The sequence below is a fragment of the Eleutherodactylus coqui genome, chromosome 2, assembly GCF_035609145.1.
Source record: "Eleutherodactylus coqui strain aEleCoq1 chromosome 2, aEleCoq1.hap1, whole genome shotgun sequence".
In the NCBI taxonomy this organism is placed as follows: domain Eukaryota; kingdom Metazoa; phylum Chordata; class Amphibia; order Anura; family Eleutherodactylidae; genus Eleutherodactylus; species Eleutherodactylus coqui.
The window spans coordinates 46107460-46130140 of record NC_089838.1 but is presented as its reverse complement, the minus strand read 5'-3'; the positions used below and the strand labels follow the sequence as shown (position 1 = coordinate 46130140).

At 46.8% G+C, this 22681-nt stretch overlaps 1 protein-coding gene across 4 annotated transcripts in view; it reads left to right on the top strand.

Moving 5' to 3' along the window:
- Positions 1-7387: 7387 nt before the first annotated feature.
- Positions 7388-22681, top strand: part of ABCC9 (ATP binding cassette subfamily C member 9) — a 62365-nt gene continuing 47071 nt past the window's right edge. For all 4 annotated transcript variants that reach the window (XM_066590750.1, XM_066590751.1, XM_066590753.1 and 1 more), the window contains exons 1-4: positions 7388-7541; positions 11967-12116; positions 20363-20504; positions 21029-21150. In XM_066590750.1, the coding sequence (XP_066446847.1) occupies positions 11972-12116; positions 20363-20504; positions 21029-21150 (409 nt within the window). In that variant the 5' untranslated portion in view covers positions 7388-7541; positions 11967-11971. The remainder of the gene's footprint in view (positions 7542-11966; positions 12117-20362; positions 20505-21028; positions 21151-22681) is intronic.

The window sequence follows — 22681 nt, the reverse complement described above, 5'->3', positions numbered from 1 at the left end:
CGCTTGCCCATATCACATCTTGTATCCAAGATATAGGCGGTAGAACAAGGTACTAGAGCCTCTATGTCCCACTTTAACACATCTTGCATCCAAGCATGAGACAGCCCATCAAGGTACTAGAGCCTCACTGCCCACCCATATCACATCTTGTTTCCAAAGTAGAGACGGTACAACAGGGTAGTAGAGCCTCCATGTTCTCCCATATCACATCTTGTATCCAAGCTAGAGGCAGCCTAACAAGGTAATGGAGGCTCCATGCTCACCTGTATCACATTTTCTATCTAAGCTAGAGCCGGTAAAACAGGGTACTAGGGCATCCATGGATACCCATATCACCTATGCCTCAATACCCATGCGTATCACATCTTGTATCCAAGCTATAGGTGGTACAACACCGTAGTAGAGCCTCCATACCTGCCCGTATCACATCTTGTATCCAAGCTAGAGGCGTCCAACAGAGTATTAGAGCATCTCTGCCCGCCCATGTCACATCCTGTAAAAAAGCTAGAGGCAGCATTACATGGTAGTAGAGACTCCATGCCTGCCCATATCTTGTATCTATGCTAGAGACAGCCCAACAGAGTAATAGAGCCTCCATGCCCACACACATCCTATCCTGTATCCAAGTAAGAGGGGTCAAAACAGGCTACTAGAGCCTCCATACCCGCCCATATCACATCTTATATTCAAGCTAGAGGTGGCCCAACAGGGTACTACAGCCTCCATGATCATACATATCACATCTTGCATCCAAGCTTGAGGCAGGCGAAAAGGTATTAGAGCCTCTATATCTGACTATATCATATCTTCTATCCAAGCTAGAGGTCGCCCAACAAGGCACTAGAGCCTCCATGTCCGCCATATCACATCTTGTGATATGCAAGATGTGATATGGCAGGGCATGGAGGCTTTAGTACCTTGTTGAGCTGCCTCAGGGTTGGATACAAGATGTGATATGGGCGAGCATGATGGCTCTAGGACCCTTTTGGGTCGGCCCTAGCTTGGATACAAGATGTGAAAGGGGTGGGTTTGAAGGTTCTAGGACCCTGTTGTGCCACCTTTAACTTATATACAGGATGTGATATGGGCAGGCAAGGAGGCTCTAATACACGGTTGGATGCCTCTAGCTTGGAAGCAAGATGTGATGCAGGCAGCATGGAGCCTCTAGTACCCTATTTGGCTGCCTCTAGCTTAAATACAATATGTAATATGGGAGGGCATGGAGCTTTAGTACCCTGTTGGGCCACCTGTAGCTTAAATACAAGATATGGACAGGCATGGAAGCTCTACTATCATGTTGGGTGGCCTCTAGCTTGGATAGAAGATGTGATATGGTTGGACATAGAGGCTCTAGTACCCATTTGACTGCCTCAAGCTTGGGTGCAAGATGTGATGTGGATGATCATGGAAGCTCTAGTATCCTGTTAGGCCCTTTCTAGCTTGAGTGCAAGATGTGATATGGGAGAACATGGAGACTCTAGTACTCTGTTGGGCAACCTCTAGCTTGAAGGCCAGATGTGATATGGCTGGTGGGGAGGCTCTAGTACCCTGTTGGGCCACCTTTAGCTTAAATTCAAGATATGGCTCTACTACCATGTTGGGCTGCCTCAAGCTTGGATACAATATGTTATATGGGTGAGCACGGAGGCTCTAATGCAGTGTTGTACTATCTATAGCTTGGATACAAGATGTGATACGGGTGGACATGAAGGTGCTAGTACCCTGTTGGACTGCCTTTAGCTTGTATACAAGGTATGGGTGAGCATGGAGGCTCTAGTAACCTGTTGGACCTTCTCTAGTTTGGATTAAAGATATGATACAGGTGGGCATGAATGCTTTAGCACCTTGTTGTACTGCCGCTAGCTTGGTTACAAGATATAATATAGGTGGGTAAGGAATCTCTTTCACCCTGTTGGACGCCTTTAGCTTAGATATAAGATGTAATACGGGTGAGCATGAAGGCTCAAGTACCCTGTTGATTCACCTCTAGTTGGATGCAAGATGTGATACAGCAGGGCATGGAGGCTTTGGTACCCAGTTGGGCCACCTCTAGCTTGAATACACTTGAGCCTCTATTCTCACCCGTATTACATCTTGTATCCAAGCTAAAGGCGTCCAACAGGGTGAAAGAGCTTCCTTACCCACCTATATTACATCTTGTAACCAAGCTAGAGACAGTACTACAAGGTGCTAAAGCACCAATGCCCACTTGTATCATATCTTTATCCAAACTAGAGAAGGTCCAACAGGGTATTAGAGCCTCGATGCCCACCCATATGTTGTATCCAGGCTAAAGGCAATCCAACAAGGTACTAGCACCTCCATGCCCACCCGTATCACATCTTTAATCCAATCTATAGATAGTACAACACTTCACTAGAGCCTCCATGCTCATCCATATCACATCTTGTATTCAAGCTTGAGCCAGCTCAACAAGGTACTAGAGCCTCCATGCCTCCCTGTATCACATCTTGCATCCAAGCTGTAGGTGGTCTAGCAGGGTGCTAGAACCTCCATGCCCACCTGTATCACATCTTGTATCCAAGCTAGATGCAACCCAATAGGGTATTAGAGCCTTCAGGGCTATCCAAAAATCACAGAGGTGAGGAAAAAGAAAAAAAAAAACACATTATTCACTGAAAAAGCCAAAAATACAATACCTGAAGGTCTGCAAAGCAGACACAGTCGCCATAGGCACGATCGCCATAAGGCAGGCACAATCGCCACCGGCACAATCGCCGTAGGGCAGGCGCAATGGCCTTAAGCCCTGAAAATATGTAGTCAGCCAGACAATAATGTGTGGAGGAGCAGCTTGTTCCTGGCAGGCTAATATGCAGTCACCCACTCAACCCAGCCCAGATTGGGGAGGAGTGACTGCATATACTAATAGCCTGCACATGTGAACGATACCAAAGATCTCAGCCATAGATGGGTGGTGACCCACCATACAGGATAACAACCCTGGCTGATATGACAGCGGGTTGCCCTGTATCTCCAAGGTGGGCCACACTGGCTGACATCTTGGGCTCCCCCACCAACTAGCAAACTACATACAAAGATACTAATGCATACTAATGAAATGCGGGTGTTGGTACTGCATTTTGGCCAAAACGCATAGGCTGACGGACCGCGTCGAGGTCACACCGCTTCCGTCAGTACCTACGCTAACTCACAATAAATTACATAAAATCACAGAGGTGAGGAAAAAGAAAAAAAACACATTATTCACTGAAAAAGCCAAAAATACAATACCTGAAGGTCTGCAGGTATCCAGTATGGTGGGTCATATTTTCAGGGCTTAAGGCCATTGCGCCTGCCCTACGGCGATTGTGCCGATGGCGATTGTGCCTGCCTTATGGCGATCGTGCCTATGGCGACTGTGTCTGCTTTGCAGACCTTCAGGGCTATCCATATCACATCTTTTATCTAAGCTAGGGGCATCCAAAAGGGTATTACGGCCTCTATGTCCAACTGTATCACATCTTGTTTCCAAGCTAGAAGAGGCCAAATAAGGTACTAGAGCCTCCATGATCATGCATCTCACATCTTGCATCCAAGTTTGAGGCAGGCGAAAAGGTATTAGGGCCTCTATGTCCAACCATATCACATCTTCTATTCAAGCTATAAGCGGCCCAACATGGTAATAAAGCCTCCATGCCTGGCCATATCTTGCATTTAAGCTAGAGGTGGCCCAACAAGGTACTAGAGCCTCCATGCCTGCCATATCACATATTGTATTCAAGCTAGAGGTGCCCCAACAGGGTACTAAGGCCTCCTTGCCCTCCCATATTACATATTGTATCTAAGCTAGAGGGAGCCAAGTAGAGTATTAGAGGCTCCATGCTGCCTGCATCACATCTTGCTTCCAAGCTAGAGGCACCTAACCCTGTATTAGAGCCTCCTTGCCTGCCCGTATCACATCCTGTATCTAAATTAAAGGTAGTACAACCGGGTCCTAGAACCTTCAAACCCACCCATTTCACATCTTGTGTCCAAGCTAGGGCCGACCCAAAAGGGTCCTAGAGCCATCATGCTCTACCCATATCACATCTTGTATCCAACCCTGAGGTGTTAAGGTACTAGAGCCTCCATGCTCTGCTGCATCACATCTAGCATCCAAGCTAGAGGTGGCTCAACAGGATACTAGAGCCTTCATGTTCACCCGTATTACATCTTATATCCAAGCTAGAGGTGGCCCAGCAGGGTTCTAGAGCCTCTATGCTTACCCGTATTACATCTTGTGTCCAAGCTAAAGGCATCCAAAGAGTAAAAGAGCCTCCTTGCCCACCTGTATCACATCTTGTAACCAAGCTAGTGCAGTACAACAAAATACTAGAGCATCCATGTGCACCTGTATCATATCTATAATCCAAGCTAGAGGTGGACCAAGAGGGTACTAGCACCAACATGCCAGCTTGTGTCATATCTTGTATCCAAGCTAGGGGTGGTCTAACAGGGTGTTAGTGCCACCATGGCCACTAATATCTTGTATCCAAGGAAGAGGCGGACCAACAGGGTACTAGAGCTTCCTTGCCTGCACTATTCACATCTTGTATCCAAGCTAGAGGCGGCCCAACAGGGCACAAGAGCCTCCATGTTGACCCATATCACATATAATATCCAAGCTAGAGGCAGCCAAACACAGTAGTAGAGTCTCCATGCCCGCCCATATCACATCCTGTACCCAAGCTGTAGGTAGCCTTACAGGGTACTAGTGCCTCCATGCTCACAAGCACAACTTGTATCCAAGCTACAGGCAGTACAGCAGGGTCCTAGAGCCTCTATGCTGCCTATACAACATCTTCTATCCAAGCTAGAGACAGTACAAAAGGGTACTAGAGCCTTCATGCCCCCCCCCCCCCTCCGTATAACATCTTGTATCCCAGCTAGAGAGGGCCAAACAGAGTCCTAGTGCCACCTGCATCTCATCTTGTTTCCAAGCTAGAAGCATCCAATTCCACAGAGTATTAGCTGCCTGTATCACATCTTGTATTCAAGCTAGAGGCAGCCCAGCAAGGTACTAGAGCCTCCATGCCTGCGCATATCACACATTCCATCCAAGCTTGAGGCAGCCAAACAGCATACTGCAGCCTCCATGCCCACATCTTATATCCAAGCTAGATGCAGCCTACCGGGGTACTAGAGCCTCCATGCTGCCCATATCACATCTTGTTTCCAAGCTAGAAGCGTCCAACAGAGTCCAAGGTAGAGGCGGCCCGACAGCATACTAGAGCCTCCATGTTTGTCATATCTTGTACCCCTTCTAGGGGAAAGATGTTACTGACAATACTTGAATATATATATATATATATAGTTCTTCCAGTTCAGTGTTTCCCAGTATTGCATCGGAGATGTAATTATTGGTAGTCATCAGACGTTGTCACGGGTGTTCATATTATAGCATATTCTGAAAAGGTGACCTGCTATGGTCTGGAGTTGGGAAAGAGTTCCACTGTCTTGATTTCTTTTTACAATGGGGGTGTATATATATATATAGCACAGTAAAACTTCTCTTTGTTAGCTGGCGGATACTTTATTATTGCAGTTTTAAGATGAGGGTTTATTTTAGGAAGTCAAATGAAATCTTAATAAGCAGAAATTCCACACATTTCACTTTATGACTTAAACAATTTTCAACGTGAAATAAAAGTGATAAAGCCGCTGGCCTTGAGATTAGCTCTGAAGCTGGAGAACAGTGAGTGCAGCTCTGGAGTATAATTAATTGAGGATTAGTGCAGGATAAGGTGGCTATATAATAAGGGGAGTTAACACTTTATATCTTGAGCACAGGTGGAGTGCCGAGCAGCACAGAATATTTCAGATGAATGGATTTCTGTGTGCAGCATGCAGACCAGTCAGCTGTTTATTGGTATATCTGCTCCTTGGGAAGCTGAGTGAGGATGAGGATGGTCTCCATCGCAGCTATTACTTTGCTAGGACCCATCTTTCGTAGGCTGCCGAGTTGCCCCCTTATGTAGCAGGGGCCGCGTACATCCGTTGATCCGGGATCCCTCCGTACACAGGACTGATGTCGGATGGCAGGTGGGCACAGTATGGGGCAGAAGATGCCAGCCTGTGTAGGTACCGTAAGGACAGCCCTCCTCTCCCCTCTGTCCGGGGTCTCCCCACCCGCCACCGCAGGGCTGCAGCATCCCGGAGCCTGGACTGCGGTGAGTATCGGGGAGGATGGGGGTTGTCTCAGGGCGGAGGATGTTGGGGTCAGTGCTCCGGATCTGGTGTGTCAGCAGTGCTGTATGGGGGGTTATTGCAGGGAGAAGTGGAGGGTCCCTGATGGGACTGGATAGAAATAATACACCCGGTAATATGGTACTATAGAGACCTTGCACAGTATATAGGGGGTATAATGCCCCGTATATAGGGGGTATAATGCATCGTAAATAGGGGTATAATGCACAGTATAAAGGGGTATAATGCACAGTATAAAGGGGTATAATGCACAGTATAAATGGGGTATAATGCATAGTATAAAGGGGGTATCACGTACAGGGTGTATATTACCCGGTGTATACATTACACTGCATTGTGCGGTATTGCACCATCAGGTACACAGCAGCCAGCAGGGAGTGCTCTCTGCACATTCTCAGCATCAGTTCCCCTTTTGTCATGAGTGTATACATATATACTGTGTGATTACCGTTACTTTATAGACCTCCACTACTATACAATGTAAATGTCACTTGGCCCATACTATCTATAGAGACTCATACTATAGGGCTGTCTCAGTATTAGTTACTAGCACACATCAGGTGACATTACACCCAAGTTGTACCCCTAGATCAGAGGACCTTCAGCACATGTTGCATGTATACAGGATCCCTAAGATTGTGTGCCTCAACGATGCCCCATATGGTAAAGTACTTTCTGATCAGAAACCCCCAGCACCCCCAGATCAGAAGCCCTCCACTCATGTGACAGGGACCCCAGATCAGTAGTCCCAACGCAACAGATGTGCCTTGTGACAGGAACCCCCTGATCAGGAACCCCCACCGAGAACATCCCACATGACAAGGACCCTAGATCAGGAGCTCCCAAGCGATGTACTATGTGACAAGGACCCCAGATCAGGAGCACCCACCCAACAGATTGGCCATGTGACAGGGTCCCCCAGATCAGGAGCCCCACCCAACAAATGTGCCATGTGACAGGGACCCCTAGATAAGGGGCTCTGCCCAACCTATGTGATAGGGACCCTCAGATCAGGAGCCCCCACCCAGAAGATCCCAGATGACAGAGACCCCAGATCAGGCACCACCACCCAGCAGATCCCACATAACAAGGCCCCCCAGATTAGGAGCCCCACACAGTAGATGTTTCATGTGACCGGGACCCCCAGATCAGCTGCTGACGCTCCCGTTTGCTCTCATAGTTCCTAATAAGTGGAGTCTGGAGGGGGATCTGCAGGAAACTGGAGAGGAGGCAGCAGCTGATCTCACAGCCTAAAAATACTCCGAGCCGTCCTTGTGGTAGAAGCCCCCAGAGCCGGATCAGCCCTGCCTGCAGCCCCCCAGAGCCCCCATAAGGTAAGAGGCTGGGGTATTACCAGGGGTCAGTGCCGGGGGGGGGGGGGGGGGGGGGGGGGACATTATCCAGAATTTCTACACTAAGGATCAGAGTCTAGACAGTTACACAGCGCAGATTAACCCCCTGATGTCCTCTACTGGACTCTGATATTTACTAGTAAGATAAAAGTGTAAACAGTGTGATACATTGTGTCAGTGTATACATTGTATCATACTGTACATATTCTACACATTGTATCATCTTATATGTACTGTATACATTGTGTCATCCTATACACATTCTACACATTGTATCAGTGTACATAAAGCTATATACATTGTATAATTTTAAATGTACTATATACATTGTATCATCACATATGCATTTCATACATTTTATCTGTGTACAAATGAAGCTGTATACATTGCATATATGTACTGTATATGCTCTGTCATCTCATATACGGTACATTCTATACATTGTACCACCTTAGATATATTCTATACCAGAGGTGCAGAGCTCCAGTCCTCAGGGCACCCTGCCCTCCCCCAATAGGTCATGTTTTCAGAATATCCTATAGTAAGAACACCTGTGGCAATGTCTGAGGAAATCTAGAAAATCTGACCTGTTGGGGGTCCTGAGGACTGGACTGGGCACCCCTATTCCTTACAATAGCAATATTCTATTGCTTCTCTGTACAACATGGAGCTGTATACATAATATCTATCACCTTATAAGTCATGTGTACATCATATCATCCTATAAATACAGTACATACATTGTATCATCTCATACACATTCTACACACTGTATCTCCATGTAAAATAGAGCTTTATGTAGTGTAACATGTTATATGCAGTGAATACATTGTATCTACACATTAGATTATACAGTTGATATTAGTTATACTTTATACTTTAATACATAGCACAGGCATTCTACAGGAGGGTTTGTATGTGATCTGCTGGTGATATTATATACCCATCGTGTTCTGTTACCGTTGCTGCAGTTTGTTTCTTGCACTGGTTCAGCACGTTACTGGTGTTACACAATTTATCTTCATTCACCGTCTGATGAAATGTGTTTATTTTTCACAACCATTTACCGTATGATGATGACGATGAGGTGAGAGCCTGATATTAGACTATTGGCTGATGCCGTCCAGTTCTTCTGATCGAACTCTCCACATTGCTGACGTCACTCATATGTCTGATGACTGATCCTGTCAGCAGCTCTGTGCTCTACACAACATGATGTTCATACTGTGCGCCTTGTAGACCTGTAATGTCATAAACCACATATTATGGCTTATTCATTCTTGTCTCCCATATTAAGAGTACAGCAGATTCATCAACATAACTTTTCTTATCCTGTACTGATCCCGAGTTACATCCTGTAATATACCCCAGAGCTGTACTCGCTATTCTGCTGGTGGAGTCACTGTGTACATACATTACTTATCCTGTACTGATCCTGAGTTACATCCTGTATTATACTCCAGTGCTGCACTCACTATTCTGCTGGTGGAGTCACTGTGTACAGACTTATCCTGTACTAATCCTGAGTTACACCCTGTACTATACTCCGGAGCTGCACTCACTATACGGCATGCAGTTCCATCTCAGGCAGATATACAAATGATGAGAGTGGTGGTGTGATTAGATGAACAGTCTAGTCACCGGAGGCCCTATAAGTGGTTCCCCTCTTGGCCTGTAAAAGACTCTTTAAGGCTCCTCGTATATAGTGACCTCTTCTTCCGCTTCTGTAGAGCTTGTTGGCCACTAGACGCCTCTACGACGCAGAGATTTCACCCCGTTACCAGAGTCTGAGAGGGGCGCATTATTGGGATGTGAGAAGCTGGATGGTCGTATCGATGAATTGTCCCCCACTGGGCCATTATGACCAGACTGTTAGGGGGTGTTGGGACATCGAATGTGTGAGGGCACACAAGGTGACCAGGTTCAAGACGCCCCCTACAGACCACCAGTAGAGAGGAGCATTTGATCGTCCAACAAGCACCAGCAACATCAACTGTTTCGTTGTCTGCCATCCAGACACAGGGGGCACCATCATTACACCCTGGTGTCTGTCGGAACCATTTCCAGGTGCTTGGCTGAAGGACATTTGGTCTCGTGGCCCCCATTACATGTACAGCCTTTGTTACCCACCGCCATTTGCAGTTTTGTTGTGAACGATGAAACTGGACACTACGGAGGGGAACCAGGTTGTCTTAAGCGATGTATCCAGGTTTGGTTAGGGGAGAGATGTTACTAACAATGAGTGTGTATGTAGAGCGATTCAATATAGCTGTAGTAACAGTAATAGCTCTTTTGGCTTCCTGTTAGCTCTCAGGTATCAGAACTTTACATCTCCTGCCGGTTCAGCTTCTGAAAGTTTTAGTTAGAGATGAGCGAGCACGCTCGGATAAAGCAGTTACTTGAGTGAGCATCGCTCTTCTCGAGTAACTGCTTACTGGTCCGAGCAGGCTTGGGGGGACGGCGGGGGTGGGCGCTAGGGGGGAGCAGGGTGGAGAGTGAGAGAGATCTCTCTCTCCCCGCCCCGCCCCCCCCCCCCCCTCCGAGCTTGCTCAGACTAGTAAGCAGTTACTCAAGAAGAGCGATGCTCACTCGAGTAATTTCTTTATCCAAGCATGCTCGCTTATCCCTAGTTGTAGTGTTTGCACTAGTAGTTGTGGATGAGGGCTAAATGTGATTGTTCTCAGTAAGAGAAATCAAGTAATCTTGTAGATATGATGCCTTTAATGGCTAACAAAAATACATACTGTTACAGCAAGCTTTTGGACCTCTCGGGGTCCTTCCTCAGGCAGAAACACATGGCTTAAACACACATGGGCACTTGCGCTTATATGCTCCCGGCTACAAAGCGTATTACTACATGAAATGGGGTTTTCTTTCTTTGACTATTCAAACTCTGCACTAAAAAAGCGGGAAGATAGGTCCAGATCTATCTTTGTTGCACGTAGTATTAATGCGCGAGTATCCTGATAGTCCAACTGAAACCATTGAAATCAATGGTTTTGTTTCATCCTGTTTTGTGGCTGTATTTTCTCAGCCGCAAAATGGGACAAAAACACACCAATCTGTTTAAGCCCTAAGTGTAGAAGATACTACATTATAGTGGGTGGGAGTAGTCAATGCTGGATTAACCCTGTGGCGACCGCTGGGCAGGAGGAATCTCAGGACCCCTCGCAGATTATTTTACACAGCGTCTGTAATTTCACCAACCAGCAATTATAAGAAACTGATTTTGTGACGCAAACAAACCGTAACAATTATTAATGTTATTAAACAAGTGACCCATTGTTACTATTCATAACTCTGCTGCACTCTAGTCGACACTTTTCTACATTTTTTTGTTGGCAAGAATTTTTAGGATATGTGTTGGAAATGTTTCTTATACATCGTATAAAGCTGCCATAATGGCGGTGAGTTCAGTCGTTGTTGTGTCGTTGCCGATCGCTGACTATTTTTTAGCAGTTTCAACTTTGAAAAAGTTTGTTCACCAACAGCGTTTGCGATCACAAAAACACCTAGAAATTCTTAATGCTGCCAGAACATTTGGAACCTTAATTGCTGACGATGCTGACAATGCTGGCGCCGCTAATGATGCTGGTGCTGCTGGCGCTGTTGACCAAGCTGTTGCTGTTAGCAATGCTGACGCTGCTGAAGATGCTGGCACTACCAGCTATAGTATGTTGCCAATCTTGACCATGCTGGTTCTGCTGGCGATACTGACACAATTTCATCAGCTTTGAAATCTCCTGTGATATGAAATACTGTCAGGGAACGGTTTGACCCCCGGACTGGAGTGCAAGGTCTTTTATTTAGTGTTTCTGTTTCTTTGAGTTGATTCTTTTATTCTGTTTTTTGAAAACAATTTCAGAAAGTTTGTAATTTTTTTTCAAGATTAAATCAATGTAATTCTTATCTGTTGTCACAGGGACCCAGAAAGGTACAGAGCCCACAGTCCAGTGCCTAATCTGACTATTTGGTGGCAGCAGCAATGTGACTGCAGCTCTGGATGTGGCTGGAGGATTAGACAGGATGTAACAGCAGAATAGAGACTGTAGCTCTGGATGTGACTGGAGGATTAGATAGGATGTTACAGCAGAATAGTGACTGCAGCTCTGGTGGTGACTGGAGGATAAGACATGATGTAACAGCAGAATAGTGACTGCAGCTCTGGATGTGACTGGAGGATTAGACAGGATGTTACAGCAGAATAGTGACTGCAGCTCTGCATGTGGCTGGAAGATTAGACAGCATGTAACAGAAGAATAGTGACTGTAGCTCTGCATGTGGCTGGAGGATTAGAGAGGATGTTACAGCAGAATAGTGACTGCAGCTCTGGAGGTGACTGGAGTATGAGACATGAAGTGACATCACAACTGTGATTGCAGTGATTCTCTGCTTTTCGTGTTTCAGGGAGAATGAGCCTCTCGTTCTGCGGTAATGACACCAACACCTCCTACAATGTGAATAACGGCGTGCTGAACAACATCTGCTTCCTGGACGCCCTGAACCTCGTGCCTCACGTCTTCCTGCTCTTCATAACTTTTCCAATTCTGTTCATAGGTGAGTCCAGAATCTGCTGCTGGAGGTCAGAATCCCATGGTTACCTGGGGGATGTATACATACATGTAATCTGCATCCGGTTACTTGGGGGATGTATACATACATGTAGGCTGCACCCAGTTACCTGTGGGATGTATACATAGATGTAGGCTGCACGCGGTTACCTGAGTGATGTATACATGCATGTAGGCTGCACCCGGTTACCTGTAGGATGTATACATACATGTAGGCTGCACGCGGTTACCCGGGGAATGTATACATACATGTAATCTGCACTCGGTTACCTGCGTGATGTATACATACATGTATGCTGCACCCGGTTACCTGTGGGATGTATACATACATGTAGGCTGCACCCGGTTACCTGTAGGATGCATACGGACATGTAGGCTGCATCCGGTTACCTGTGGGATGTATACATACATGTAGGCTGCACCCGGTTACCTGTGGGATGTATACATACATGTAGGCTGCACCCGGTTACCTGTAGGATGTATACATACATGTAGGCTGCACGCGGTTACCTGGGGGATGTATACATACATGTAGGCTGGATCTGGTTACCTGGCGGATGTATACATACATGCAATCTGCATCCGGTTACCTGAGGGATGTATACATACATATAGGCTGCACCCGGTTACCTGTGTGATGTATACATATATGTATGCTGCACTCGGTTACCTGGGGGATGTATACATACATGTATGCTGCACTGGGTTACCTGTGGGATGTATACATACATGTAGGCTGCACGCGGTTACCTGGGGGATGTATACATGCATGTAGGCTGCACCCGGTTACCTGGGGGATGTATACATACATGTAGGCTGGATCCGGTTACCTGGCGGATGTATACATACATGCAATCTGCATCCGGTTACCTGTGGGATGTATACATACATGTAGGCTGCACCCGGTTACCTGTGGGATGTATACATACATGTAGGCTGCACGCGGTTACCTGGGGGATGTATACATACATGTAGGCTGGATCTGGTTACCTGGCGGATGTATACATACATGCAATCTGCATCCGGTTACCTGTGGGATGTATACATACATATATAGGCTGCACCCGGTTACCTGTGTGATGTATACATACATGTATGCTGCACCCGGTTACCTGGGGATGTATACATACATGTATGCTGCACCGGGTTACCTGTGGGATGTATACATACATGTAGGCTGCACGCGGTTACCTGGGGGATGTATACATGCATGTAGGCTGCACCCGGTTACCTGGAGGATGTATACATACATGTAGGCAGGACCCAGTTACCTGTAGGATGTATACATACCTGCAATCTGCATCCGCTTACCTGTAGGATGTATACATACATGTAGGCTGCACGCGGTTACCCGGAGAATGTATACATACATGTAATCTGCACCCGGTTACCTGTGTGATGTATACATACGTGTAATCTGCACCCGGTTACCTGTGTGATGTATACATACATGTATGCTGCACCCGGTTACCTGGGGGATGTATACATACATCTAGCCTGGATCCAGTTACCTAGTGGATATATTCATACATGCAATCTGCATCTGGTTACCTGTGGGATGTATACATACATGTAAGCTGCACCCAGTTACCTGTGGGATGTATGCATACATGAAGGCTGCACGCGGTGACCTGGGGGATGTATACATACATGTAGGCTGCACCTGGTGACCTGGGGGATGTATACATACTTGTATGCTACACCCAGTTACCTGGGGGATGGATACATACATGTATGCTGCACCGGGTTACCTGTGGCATGTATACATATATGTAGGCTGCACGCGGTTACCCGAGGGTTGTATACATACATTTAGGCTTCACCTGGTTACCTGGGGGGTGTATACATACATGTATGCTGCACCCGGTTACCTGGGGGATGTATACATACATGTATGCTGCACCGCGTTACCTGTGGGATGTATACATATATGTAGGCTGCACGCGGTTACCCGAGGGTTGTATACATACATTTAGGCTTCACCTGGTTACCTGGGGGGTGTATACATACATGTATGCTGCACCCGGTTACCTGGGGGATGTATACATACATGTATGCTGCACCGCGTTACCTGTGGGATGTATACATACATGTAGGCTGCACGCGGTTACCTGGGGGATGTATACATGCATGTAGGCTGCACCCGGTTACCTGGAGGATGTATACATACATGTAGGCAGGACCCGGTTACCTGGAGGATGTATACATACATGCAATCTGCATCCGGTTACCTGGAGGATGTATACATACATGTAGGCTGCACCCGGTTACCTGTAGGATGTATACATACATGTAGGCTGCACGCGGTTACCCGGAGAATGTATACATACATGTAATCTGCACCCGGTTACCTGGGGAATGTATAGATACATGTATGCTGCACCCGGTTACCTGGGGGATGTTTACATACATGTATGCTGCACCTGGTTACCTGGGGGATGTATACATACATGTAGGCTGGATCCGGTTACCTGGCGGATGTATACATACATGCAATCTGCATCCGGTTACCTGTGTGATGTATAAATACATATAAGCTGCACCTGGTTACCTGTGGGATGTATACATACATGTAGGCTGCACCCGGTTACCTGTGGGATGTATACATACATGTAGGATGCACCCAGTTACCAGTGGGATGTATACATACATGTATGCTGCACCCAGTTACCTGTGGGATGTATACATACATGTAGGCTGCACGCGGTTACCTGGGGGATGTATACATGCATGTAGGCTGCACGCGGTTACCTGGAGGATGTATACATACATGTAGGCAGGACCCGGTTACCTGTAGGATGTATACATACATGCAATCTGCATCCGGTTACCTGTAGGATGTATACATACATGTAGGCTGCACCCGGTTACCTGTAGGATGTATACATACATATAGGCTGCACGCGGTTACCCGGAGAATGTATACATACATGTAATCTGCACCCGGTTACCTGGGGGATGTATAGATACATGTATGCTGCACCCGGTTACCAGGGGGATGTTTACATACATGTATGCTGCACCCGGTTACCTGGGGGATGTATACATACATGTAGGCTGGATCCGGTTACCTGGCGGATGTATACATACATGCAATCTGCATCCGGTTACCTGTGGGATGTATACATACATGTAGGCTGCACCTGGTTACCTGTGTGATGTATACATACATGTAGGCTGCACCCGGTTACCTGTGGGATGTATACATACATGTACGCTGCACCCAGTTACCTGTGGGATGTATGCATAAATGTAGGCTGCACCCGGTTATCTGGGGGGTGTATACATACATGTAGGCTGCACCCAGTTACCTGTGTGATGTATACATACATGTATGCTGCACCCAGTTACCTGGGGGATGTATACATACATGTAGGCTGCACCCGGTTACCTGGGGCATGTATACATACATCTAGGCTGCACCCAGGTACCTGTGGGATGTTTACATACATGTAGGCTGCATGCGGTTTCCTGTCGGATGTATACATACATGTAGGCTGCAACTTTTTACCCCGGTGATATATACATATATGTAATCAGCACCCGGTTACCTGGGGGATGTATGCATACATGTAGGCTGCACCCGGTTACCTGGGGGACGTATGCATACATGTAGGCTGCACCCGGTTATCTGGGGGATGTATACATACATGTAATCTGCACCCTGTTACCTGGGCCGATCTATACATACATGTAGGCTGCACCCGGTTACCTGTGTGATGTATACATACATGTATGCTGCACCCGGTTACCTGGGGGATGTTTACATACATCTAGCCTTGATCCAGTTACCTAGTGGATGTATTCATACATGCAATCTGCATCCGGTTACCTGTGGGATGTATACATACATGTAAGCTGCACCCAGTTACCTGTGGGATGTATGCATACATGAAGGCTGCACGCGGTGACCTGTGGGATGTATACATACATGTAGGCTGCACCTGGTGACCTGGGGGATGTATACATACTTGTATGCTACACCCAGTTACCTGGGGGATGGATACATACATGTATGCTGCACCCAGTTACCTGTGAGACCTATACATATATGTATGCTGCACCCAGTTACCTGTGGGATGTATGCATACATGTAGGCTGCACCCGGTTATTTGGGGAGTGTATACATACATGTAGGCTGCACCCGGTTACCTGGGGGATGTATACATACTTGTATGCTACACCCAGTTACCTGGGGGATGGATACATACATGTATGCTGCACCCAGTTACCTGTGAGACCTATACATACATGTATGCTGCACCGCGTTACCTGTGGGATGTATACATGCATGTAGGCTGCACCCGGTTACCTGGAGGATGTATACATACATGTAGGCAGGACCCGGTTACCTGGAGGATGTATACATACATGCAATCTGCATCCGGTTACCTGGAGGATGTATACATACATGTAGGCTGCTCTCGGTTACCTGTAGGATGTATACATACATGTAGGCTGCACGCGGTTACCCGGAGAATGTATACATACATGTAATCTGCACCCGGTTACCGGGGGGATGTATAGATACATGTAGGCTGGATCCGGTTACCTGTAGGATGTATACATACATGTAGGCTGCACGCGGTTACCCGGAGAATGTATACATACATGTAATCTGCACCCGGTTACCGGGGGGATGTATAGATACATGTAGGCTGCACCCGGTTACCTAGGGGATGTTTACATACATGTATGCTGCACCCGGTTACCTGGGGGATGTATACATACATGTAGGCTGGATCCGGTTACCTGGCGGATGTATACATACATGCAATCTGTATCCGGTTACCTCTGGGATGTATACATATATGTAGGCTGCACCTGGTTACCTGTGGGATGTATACATACATGTAGGCTGCACCCAGTTACCTGTGGGATGTATACATACATGTATGCTACACCCAGTTACCTGTGGGATGTATACATACATGTAGGCTGCACGCGGTTACCTGGGGGATGTATACATGCATGTAGGCTGCACGCGGTTACCTGGGGGATGTATACATGCATGTAGGCTGCACCCGGTTACCTGGAGGATGTATGCATACATGTAGGCAGGACCCGGTTACCTGTAGGATGTATACATACATGCAATCTGCATCCGGTTACCTGGAGGATGTATACATACATGTAGGCTGCACCCGGTTACCTGTAGGATGTATACATACATGTAGGCTGCACGCGGTTACCCGGAGAATATATACATACATGTAATCTGCACCCGGTTACCTGGGGGATGTATAGATACATGTATGCTGCACCCGGTTACCTGGGGGATGTTTACATACATGTAGGCTGGATCCGGTTACCTGGCGGATGTATACATACATGTAGGCTGCATCCAGTTACCTGTGGGATGAATACATACATGTAGGCTGCACCTGGTTACCTGTGGGATGTATACATACATGTAGGATGCACCCAGTTACCAGTGGGATGTATACATACATGTATGCTGCTCCCAGTTACCTGTGGGATGTATGCATAAATGTAGGCTGCAACCGGTTATCTGGAGGGTGTATACATACATGTAGGCTGCACCCGGTTACCTGGGGGATGTATACATACTTGTATGCTGCACTCAGTTACCTGTGGGACCTATACATATATGTATGCTGCACCCAGTTACCTGTGGGACCTATACATACATGTAAGCTGCACCGGGTTACCTGTGGGATGTATACATACATGTAGGCTGCACGCGGTTACCTGGGGGATGTTTACATACATGTAGGCTGGATCCGGTTACCTGGCGGATGTATACATACATGCAATCTGCATCCGGTTACCTGTGGGATGTATACATACATGTAGGCTGCACCTGGTTACCTGTGGGATGTATACATACATGTAGGCTGCACCCGGTTACCTGGGGGATGGATGCATACATGTATGCTGCACCCGGTTATTTGGGGAGTGTGTACATACATGTATGCTGCACCCAGTTACCTGTGGGATGTATACATACATGTAGGCTGCACGCAGTTACCTGGAGGATGTATACATGCATGTAGGCTGCACCCGGTTACCTGGAGGATGTATACATACATGTAGGCAGGACCGGGTTACCTGTAGGATGTATACATACATGCAATCTGCATCCGCTTACCTGGAGGATGTATACATACATGTAGGCTGCACCCAGTTACCTGTAGGATGTATACATACATGTAATCTGCACCCGGTTACCTGGGGGATGTATAGATACGTGTATGCTGCACGCGGTTACCTGGAGGATGTATACATGCATGTAGGCTGCACCCGGTTACCTGGAGGATGTATACATACATGTAGGCTGGATCCGGTTACCTGGTGGATGTATACATACATGCAATCTGCATCCGGTTACCTGTGGGATGTATACATACATGTAGGCTGCACCTGGTTACCTGTGGGATGTATACATACATGTAGGCTGCACCCGGTTACCAGTGGGATGTATACATACATGTATGCTGCACCCAGTTACCTGTGTGATGTATGCATAAATGTAGGCTGCACCCGGTTATCTGGAGGGTGTATACATACATGTAGGCTGCACCCGGTTATCTGGAGGGTGTATACATACATGTAGGCTGCACCCGGTTACCTGGGGGATGTATACATACTTGTATGCTGCACTCAGTTACCTGTGGGACCTATACATGTATGTATGCTGCACCGGGTTACCTGTGGGATGTATACATACATGTAGGCTGCACGCGGTTACCTGGGGGATGTTTACATACATGTAGGCTGGATCTGGTTACCTGGCGGATGTATACATACATGCAATCTGCATCCGGTTACCTGTGGGATGTATACATACATGTAGGCTGCACCTGGTTACCTGTGGGATGTATACATACATGTAGGCTGCACCCGGTTACCTGGGGGATGGATGCATACATGTATGCTGCACCCAGTTACCTGTGAGACCTATACATATATGTATGCTGCACCCAGTTACCTGTGGGATGTAGGCATACATGTAGGCTGCACCTGGTTATTTGGGGAGTGTATACATACATGTAGGCTGCACCCGGTTACCTGGGGGATGTATACATACTTGAATGCTGCACTCAGTTACCTGTGGGAGCTATACATACATGTATGCTGCACCGGGTTACCTGTGGGATGTATACATACATGTAGGCTGCACGCGGTTACCCGAGGGATCCATACATACATTTAGGCTGCACCCGGTTACCTGGGGCATGTATACATACATCTAGGCTGCTCCCAGGTACCTGTTGGATGTATACATACATGTAAGCTGCGCGCGGTTTCCTGTCGGATATATACATACATGTAGGCTGCACCTGGTTACTCGGGTGATGTATACCTATATGTAATCAGCACCCGGTTACCTAGGGGATGTATACATACATGTAGGCTGCACCCGGTTATCTGGGGGATGTATACATACATGTAATCTGCACCCGGTTAGCTGGGCGATGTATACATACATGTAGGCTGCACCCGGTTACCTGTGTGATGTATACATACATGTATGCTGCACCCGTTTACCTGGGGATGTATACATACATGTAGGCTGGACCTGGTCACCTGGGGTATGTATACGACTCGTTAATACATGTAGGCTGGACCTGGTTACCTGGGAGATGTTTACATACATTTAGGCTGCATCTGGTTACATAGGAATATGTATACATACATGTAAGCTGTACTTTGTTGCCTGGGATGATGTATACATACCTGTAGGCTGCACCCGGTTACATGGGATGATGCATACAAACATGTAGGCTGCACCTGGTTACATGGGATGATGTATCCATACATGCAGGCTGTACTTTGTTGCCTGCGATGATGTATACATACATGTAGGTTGCACCTGGTTGCCTGGGATGATGTTTACATACATGTAGGCTGCATGCGGTTACCTGGGGTATATATATATATATATATACATATGGGCTGCACTCGGTTACATGGGATGATGTATACATACATGTAGGCTGCATCCTGTTACATGGAATGATGTATACATACATGTAGGCTGCATCCTGTTACATGGAATGATGTATACATACATGTAGGCTGTATCCTGTTACATGGAATGATGTATACATACATGTTTTTGGAGAACTATGAAAGATAGTGGAGAAGCTTTCATGGTAAATGTAGTTGGAGGACCCCCACAGTCTGCATCGCCTGCCGGCTTGCTGTGTGGGGGTCATGTAACTGGTTGGATCTGGCGCATATTTGACATTTCTATATTGTTTGTAGGATGGGGGAGTCAAAGCTCCAAAGTCCAGATCCATCACAACACTTGGCTGCACTTCCCGGGACACAACCTGCGCTGGATCCTGACCTTCGTGCTGCTGTTTGTCCATGTGTGCGAGATCGCAGAGGGCATCGTGTCAGACGCGTGAGTCCACAACAGCTATATGCACACTGAAGGGTCCTGAAACAGCAGCAATCATCAGAGGGCAGAACTATGTCTACTGCAAGAACTTTACTCCAGTCACATCTAAAGCTGCAGCCATAAAGATGCTCTTGTATCATGTTTTATACTCCAGTCACCACTAGAGCTGCCGTCACAATTCTGCTATTAGATTATGTCTTATCCTCAAGTCACACCCAGAGCTGCAGTCACAACTCTGCTGTTGTATCATCTCTTATACTCCAATAAAATCCAGAGCTGCAGTCTTAATTTTTGCATCTCTTTGCTGGTATACTCATCTTTATTTGATGAATATCCTGAAGGTTTTTTGGCCAAAACCAGAGCCTTTGTATAGCGTGCAGACAACTTGGATTATCTCCTCACCTATTGTTTGTTTGTAATATATGCTGCTGAACATTTTTTACTTATTGAACATTCAGAGCTGCAGTCGTGTAGTTTATGGTATCTATAACCCAGCTCAGCTATCTTCATTGATGTGTTGTGTGCAGGAAGATGACATCGCGGCACCTCCACCTCTTCATGCCAGCCATCGTGGGGTTCATTGCAGCGACCACGTCCATTATCTACTACCACAACATCGAGACATCAAACTTCCCAAAACTGTTACTAGGTGAGAGAGCCACACAAAACCATGTAGAGCTCACAGAGAGAGGGCAGCTAGGGTCAATGTAGAAAGAGAGAGAGGGGGCAGCTAGGGTCAATGTAGAAAGAGAGAAGGGGCAGCGAGAGTCAATGTAGAGAGAGAGAGGGGGCAGCAAGAGTAAATGTAGAGAGAGAGAGGGGGGCAGCAAGAGTCAATGTAGAGAGAGAGAGGGGGGCAGCGAGAGTCAATGTAGAGAGAGAAAGAGGGGGCAGCGAGAGTCAATGTAGAGAGAGAGCGGGCAGCGAGAGTCAATGTAGATAGAGAGGGGGCAGTGATAGTCAATGTAGAAAGAGAGAGAGGGGGCAGCGAGAGTCAATGTAAAGAGAGAGAGCAGCAAAACTCAATGTAGAAAGAGAGAGGGCAGCAAGGGTCAATGTAGAGAGGGGGCAGCGAGAGTCAATAGTAAAGAGAGGACAGCGAGGGTCAATAGTAAAGAGAGAGTAGGCAGTCAATGTAGAGAGAGAGGGCTGCAAGAGTCAATGTAAAGAGAGCAACAATGTTCAATGTAGAAAGAGAAAGGGCAGCAAGGGTCAATGTAGAGAGAGAAAGGGCAGTGAGAGTCAATTAGAGAGAGAGGGCAGTGAGAGTTAATATATAGAGAGAGGGGTCAGTGAGGGTCAAAGTATAAAGGCAGAGAGGGCAGTAAAAGTCAATGTAGAAATGTAGAGAGAAGGCAATGGGAGTCAATGTAGAGAGCGAGAGGGCAGCGAGAGTCATTGTAGAGAGAGAAGGCAGTGAGATTCAATGTAGAAAGAGAGCAGGCAGTCAATGTAGAGAGAGAGGGCTGCAAGAGTCAATGTAAAGAGAGCAACAAGGCTCAATGTAGAAAGAGAAAGGGCAGCAAGGGTCAATGTAGAGAGAGAGAGAGGGCAGCAAGAGTCAATGTATAGAGAGAGAGGGCAGCGAGAGTCAGTGTATAGAGAGAAAGGGCAGCAGGATGTGGAGAGAGAGGGTACCAAGCCTCAATGTAGAAAGAGAGAAAGGTCAGCAAGGGTCAATTTAGAGAGGTAGGGCAGCAAGGGTCAATGTTGAAAGAGAGAGGGCAGTGACGGGCAATGTAGAGAGAGAAAGGGCAGCGAAAGTCAATGTATAGAGAGAGAGGGAAGCAGGAGTCAATGTATAGAGAGAGAGGGCAGCGAGAGTCAAAGTAGAAAGAGAGAGGGCAGTGATGGTCAATGTAGAGAGAGAAAGGGCAGTGAGAGTCAATGTAAAAAGAGAGAGGGTTGCGAGAGTCAATGTAGAGAGAGAGGGTACCGAGCCTCAATGTAGAAAATGAGAAAGGGCAGCAAGGGTCAATGTAGAAAACGAGAAAGGGCAGCAAGGGTCAATGTAGAGAGAGCAGACATTGAGATTCAATGTAGAGAGAGAGGGCAGTCAATATAGAGAAAGAGAGGGCAGCAAGGGTCCATATATATATAGAGAGAGGGCAGCGAGAATCAATAAAGAGAGAGAGGTGGGACAGCAAGAGTCAATGTAGAGAAAGAGAAAGTAAGAGAGC